The 6,525-nt window shown below is 39.8% G+C and overlaps 1 protein-coding gene across 1 annotated transcript in view; it reads right to left on the bottom strand.

The window, feature by feature from the left end:
• Positions 1 to 370: 370 nt before the first annotated feature.
• The window catches only part of pik3c3 (phosphatidylinositol 3-kinase, catalytic subunit type 3), a 130,565-nt gene continuing 124,410 nt past the window's right edge, over positions 371 to 6,525 (bottom strand). The window contains exons 24-25 of the mRNA XM_038790774.1: positions 1,534 to 1,659; positions 371 to 1,041 (exon numbers count right to left, since the gene is read on the bottom strand). Of these exons, the coding sequence (XP_038646702.1) occupies positions 1,027 to 1,041; positions 1,534 to 1,659 (141 nt within the window). The 3' untranslated portion in view covers positions 371 to 1,026. The remainder of the gene's footprint in view (positions 1,042 to 1,533; positions 1,660 to 6,525) is intronic.

Raw genomic sequence — 6,525 nt, 5'->3', positions numbered from 1 at the left:
GAATGTCAAGCGAGGTGGTTAGATTCAGTTTTGTTGGAGATTGTTGTAGCCTGGCACTTGTGTTGTCACCGATGTTAATTGCCACAATTAGTCCAAGTCTGGCTGTCATTCAGATTTTATCCACCAGACTATGGCCACATGCAGCATTGAAATTTCAATTTAATCATTGATCAGTTGTACCTCTGACCTAATGGTGAAGGGAACACATTGATGAAGTATTTAAAGATGATTGGGCATAGAATACCCCCTGAGAAGATCCTGTAGAAACATCCTGAGGCATAGTTGTTTCGCCTCCAGCATGCACAACAACCTCCATTCCTTACACGACAACTCGATAAAATCTGGATGGTGAAAAGACTACTCAAATAAATTAATTTCATGTTATTTATTGCTCTATGTACAGCACTCTGTTGAAATTACTAAATATATTCATAAAAACTGCTCCACAGCTCAATGCATTTTTGTTCTACTTTTATATAGAACTCAGGTTCGATGTGTGCATTTAGCAGAGAGCAAGTTGTTAATTTGTGTAAAACAGTTTGCATGAAAATTGAAAAATGATATTTTAGGCAGTAACAGCATTAGATACAGTTTACAACATAGTTCAAGCATTTTCATGATAACAGTTCAACTGCAAAAAAATAAACTGTTTTTGGTATTTTCACTGTAATTGAATGACAAAAGTCACAAACTACAAATTTGTTACAATATACAGCACTGTGCACTGGGAGTACTCCTCCAGAACTCATCATAAGAAAATAACTTTGCTAATATTTTCCCTGGGATGCCGCTCAATACTTGGTTCAGTTCTCACACAACTGGCCACTGAAAAGATTAGCACTCTGAATATAGATTTCAATATTTTTGTTATGTAAACTTTAGTGCAGAACATTTTCTTATTGTTGAATTATTTACGAAATGAACTGCACTCCAATTTGCTCTTGTGCAGTAAACCTCAAATCTTGCAACAGATGAGATTCCTCTTCAGTGGTCATGGCATGTTCAGCCTCTACAGAAAGATAGAATTTATCTTCTCCAGTACTAAAAAAAAGAGAAGAAAGTTGAATGCTTAGTCATCAAGAAATTCACAACCAGCTTGCTGCATTATAATTGCTTTTCTTATAGCCATGGTGAAACCTGAGAATGTTGTAAATTAGTCTTTATAGTGCACCTATAGTGTATATTAACTGACACAGAGATGGTTCTTACTTGAAATATGCTCAAACTGATAGTGAAATAATGACACTCTGGATTAATTTCAATACACAGTTGCAATTATAACAAAACGGAAAGAGCTGACAATGAAACATTTCCTCAGCTGTCACAAACAGAGCCATAATCGCTGTAAATTCATGCAGTTCTATTCTAAATAAGCAAATATGCAAAAACATGGATCTTCAATATGGAAGAATAGCAGAACTCAGATGATTAGCAAATTTTTACTGGATTATGTTCCTAGCAGTTTTGCTGATAAAGTTATTGGAGTTCAAACTTTAAAGCCAAAAAAAAAGCTAAATTTTATTGGTTACCAACCTGTGCAAATTTGTGTATTTGTTCTACCACTGCAGCAAACAAGGCACCCACACTTTCATCTATCAAACTCTGCATGTAATGAACTGCCTCCTCATCAGACAGATCGAGGCGGAATTTGTCCTGGACCTGTAAATTGGAACAGCACTTTTAATTAAACACACCAACAAATGTGCAATTTGTATTAATATATTTCAAACTTATTATTTTCATAATTAATGGCAGATAAGAATAATTCACCTACAAAGAAGTTTAGTACTCTCTTTGTAAGATACAGAATAAAATAGAAAACAAATGCAACACCATTCATTCCAGGATCTTATTTTGTGTTTTCCCTCTGATATCTTAAATTATGATCATAAGCCAAATACCAAAATTCCTTCACTTATTGGTATCTGCAACAATCCCAAGAGGGATGGGTGTATCCGGCTTTGTTGAATTACAAGTCAATGATCCCTGATCCCCAAATGAATTTGATAGTTAAGTAAGATGATATGTTTAAGAAAATGACATATACAGTAACTTATACTAACACATAGATGATGGAAAGCTTCACCATTTCCTCACATGTGAACAAACGTTTGGAAACGTGCACACAGGAGGGAAAGCCAAACACAAATTTAATAAGAATGGGATATTCTATGGTTATGCCTGAATTTAAAAAAAATCACCTTTTAAAGTAAATGCGCAGGTTTTGTGTACGTAATATCTTCTAGCATGTTAGCACAAAATCTTTAATACGTAAAACGGTAAAATTGCAGAGATTTAAAATTGCATTACTCAACATTACTGGACGTTGCCAACATATCTGCCGCTTGCTTTAAAAAGAAGAGGTCAGCTGCAGACAAAGATGACACTCAATTAATTCTACTCAGTCAAAGGTATATGGAATTGGAGTAGCGACGAAAGATTTCCGTAAAAATAGCAAAAAATTATTCTTGCTCAGCCTGAAATTGCTCTTATGACAAGTTCAAGGCAATATACAGAAGGTTAACAGTTATATGTTCCACAGAACAAGACCCAGTGTATTGGTTATTAAAAACAGACAGGTTGCATCATTATTTTATCAGCATGTCAGGAAAGAACATCCAAGAATGTGTGCTCCTGTAACACCAGAAAATTGTTTGGAAAAAATAATCTTCTTCAAAGATAAAAGCTAGCTCTCAATTTGTTCCAATAGCCAACATAACCAGTGCCTAACAGGACACATCAATTACAAACAAATTCCAATTTATAGGGCCCAAAATGTCTGCACAGATAACTATTATGAGAGTGATGGGAAGCCTTCTACTATGGCCACCTTTCACTGTTGCAAGGAAGCTTTATTATTTCAGTTGAATGAATTGAACAACATAATATGTTCAGAAGAGGCCTTCGGCCCATCAAGTTGATACGTGAAAACACCTGACCTACCTACCTAGTCCCATTTGCCAGCACTTGGCCAATGGTCTTGAATGTTATGACGTGCCGAGCGCTCATCCAGGTACTTTTTAAAGGATGTGATGCAACCCACCTCTACCACCCTCTCAGGCAGTACATTCCAGACCGTCACCGCCCTAAACCTCCTGCCCCTCACCTTGAACTTGTGCCCCTTGAACTGACCCTTTAATTAAGGGGAACAGCTGCTTCCTGCCCATCTTGTCCATGCTGCTCATAATCTTGTACAACTCGTGGGCAGCACGGTAACACAGTGGGAAGCACTGTTGCTTCACAGCTCCAGAGTCCTAAGTTCGATTCCCAGCTGAGTCACTGTCTGTGTGGAGCCTGCACGTTCTCCCAGTGTCTGCCCTGGGTTCCTCCGGGTGCTCCGGTTTCCTCCCACAGTCCAAAGATGTGCAGGTTAGGTGGATTGGCCATTCTAAATTGCCCTTCGTGTTGGGTGGGGTTACAGGGATAAGGTGGAAGTGTGGACTTGAGTAGGGTGCACTTTCCAAGGGACAGTGCAGACTCGATGGGCTGAATGGCCTCCTTCTGCACTGTAAAGTCTATGAAATTACAGGGGATCAGCTACCCTCAGTCTTCTCTGGTCCAATGAAAACAATCCAAGCCTATCCAACCTCTTTCCGTAACTTCCCAGGCAACATCCTGGTGAAACTCCTTTGCACCTCCTCCCGTGAAATCACATCCTTCCTATAATGTGGTGACCAGAATGGCGCATAGTACTCTAGCTGTGGCCTCACCAAGTTTTATACAACTCCAACATGACCTCCCTGCTTTAGTAATCTATGCCTCGATTGACAAGGACAAGTGTTCCTTAAGCCTTCTGCACCACCCTATTTAACCTGCCCTTCTGCCTTCAGAAATCTATGGAAAAATACGGCAATGTTCCTTTGTTCGTCAGAACATCCCAGCGTCATGCCGTTCATAGATTACTTCCTCGTCAAATTATTCCTTCCAAAGTGAATCATCTCACTTTTCAGGGTTAAATTCCACCTGTAATTTATCTGCCCATTTGACCATCCCGTCTATATCTTCCTGCAACCCAAGACTTTCAACCTCACTGTTAACCACTTGGCCAATCTGTGCATCATCCGTAAATTTACTGATCCTAGCCCCCACGTAGTCATCTATACTGTTTACATAAATGACAAATAATAGGGGACCCAGCACAGATGCCTGTGGTACGCCACTGGACACTGGCTTTTAGTCACTAAAGAAGCCTTCTGTCATCACCCTCTGTCTCCGACAACTAAGTCAATTTTGAATCCACCTTATCAAATTATCCTGAGTGCATTTGCCTTCTTTATAAGTCTCCCATGTGAAATCTTGTCAAAGGCTTTACTGAAATCCATGTAAACTACATCAACTGCACTATCCTCATTTACACACCTGATCACTTCCTCAAAAAATTCAATCAAATATGTTAGGCATGACCTCCCTCTGACAAACCCATGCTGACTATTTCTGATCAAACCTTACCTCTCCAAGTGGAGATAGTTTCTCTCCATCATGTATGGGAAAATGTTTTATTTATAACATTTTGCTTGGTAAGAGAGTTCTCCATTTTTGATTTTCTTACAGGTTCACTTTTCATTCTTTCCTTGAATCAGGAAGTAGCACATCAAGGTGTGGTGCATAAGAGCATCCAGGGGCATTGAAATTAGGAAAAATCAGTATCAGTTGGAACAGGATGTTCTCAGGGATCCCTCAATTAGAATTTAAATGTGTCCTGCACTCGTTCCTTCCCCCACCACAACCAGACAGTACGCTTTTCACTTTGAACAACCTAAAGAGGAAACATCAGTTCAAAAGTGAAACCATTTAGTGCCCAGCATCACCCCAAAAAAGAGCGCAAAGATCAGACAAAGTGCCTCCTTTGTCCCATCTCTATGCACTTTAACACACAAAAATTAGATGGCACAAGCTTCCCTTTTTATCCCCGAAATGCTGTGGCAAAATAGTATATATTGAAATTTTAATTCATTTCCTACACATAATTACCATGCTAGCACGTCTCCATTTTTCATTCAGCTCATCTAAATCAATGTTTAAATTTTAACATGCCAGATGTCTGTATGAGACTAATGAAAATATCTTGGTACAGTGATTACATCTTACATCTGTCCTACCACATAAACACAGCTTAATCAAAATGTTCTTGCTATGAACAATATAAAAGTCACCTTCACTGTACAAAGTGTTTTAGCCATAAAGGTTACATCTTTTACAAGTTGAAGGTGGAATCACTTATCAAAATGCTGGAACCCAGCATTCAATTTCTATACATTATCAGCCAAAAGTGCTGAAAGTGGACAATCCTATTTGGCCTCCTCCCGAGGACCTGGAAATGAGAGTCGTCAATATAATGACGATTTTGTCATTCCACATTTTATTGAGCAGTTGCTGGATGCACTGGACATTGCAAAAACCCAGGGTTTTAACAAAATCTTAACTTAAATGCCAGATCTAGCTGCCACCAACCCAAACTGCTCCAGTACATCTAGGACAGTACACAAGCAAAATGTTGTTCAGGTATGTCCTAAACATAGAAAAAATAAACGATTAACACAGTTAATTATAACCCTAGCAATCATCAACAAAAGGATTCATCAATACTACCATCAAGCCAAACATACTCCGGTTACAAACTCATTGGCAGCCTAGCTCCAGGAGTTAACAGTAGCCATCTTTTATGTGAAAGTAACAAACAGCTTAAGTCACAATCCAAGAGGCCCCAGAAAATTTGAGGTCGGGGGTGGGGGAAGGAGTTCATGCAAGGATGTGTGCTCAGTCCTCTACTGTACTCACTGTACACACACGACTGTGTGGCGAGATTCAACACCAATTCAATCTATAGGTTTGCAGATGATACAACTGTGGTGGGTTGTATCTCAAATAATGATGAATAAGACGACAGAAGGGAGATAGATCACTTAGTTGCATGGTGTACCAAAAACAACCACACTCTAAATGCTGGAAAAACCAAGGAACTGATCATCGACTTCAGGAAGCCTAGCATGACACACGCCCCTGTCTACATCAATAGTTCAAAAGTAGAGATGGTCGATAGCTTTAAGTTCCTGGGGGCCACCATCACCAACAGTCTGTTCTGGTCCACTCATGTTGATGCAACAATCGAGAAAGCCAACAAGGTCTCTACTTCCTACGGAAGCTAAAGAAATTTGGCGTGTCTGCATCGACTTTCACAAACTTCTACAGATGTGCCATAGAGAGCATCCTATCTGGCTGCATTACAGCTTGCATGGCAACCACTCGACCCAAGACCACAAAAAACAGCAGAGTGTGGTGAACTCAGCCAAACGCATCACACAAGCTTGCCATCCTCCCATTGATTCTGTATACACCTCCTGCTGCCTCAGAAAGGCAGACACCATTGTCAGAGACCCCTCACACCCAGGCTTTGCCTTCTTCCAGACCTTCCATCAGTCTGAAGACCTGCACATCCAGACATAGGAACAGCTTCTTCCCCACTGTTACTAGACTCAACGACTCTCCCTTGGACTGATCTGTTCCCTGTAAGAACATTATTCATGA

The sequence above is a fragment of the Scyliorhinus canicula genome, chromosome 3, assembly GCF_902713615.1.
Source record: "Scyliorhinus canicula chromosome 3, sScyCan1.1, whole genome shotgun sequence".
In the NCBI taxonomy this organism is placed as follows: domain Eukaryota; kingdom Metazoa; phylum Chordata; class Chondrichthyes; order Carcharhiniformes; family Scyliorhinidae; genus Scyliorhinus; species Scyliorhinus canicula.
The sequence above is the reverse complement of the archived record's forward strand: the minus strand, read 5'-3'. Positions and strand labels throughout refer to the sequence as shown.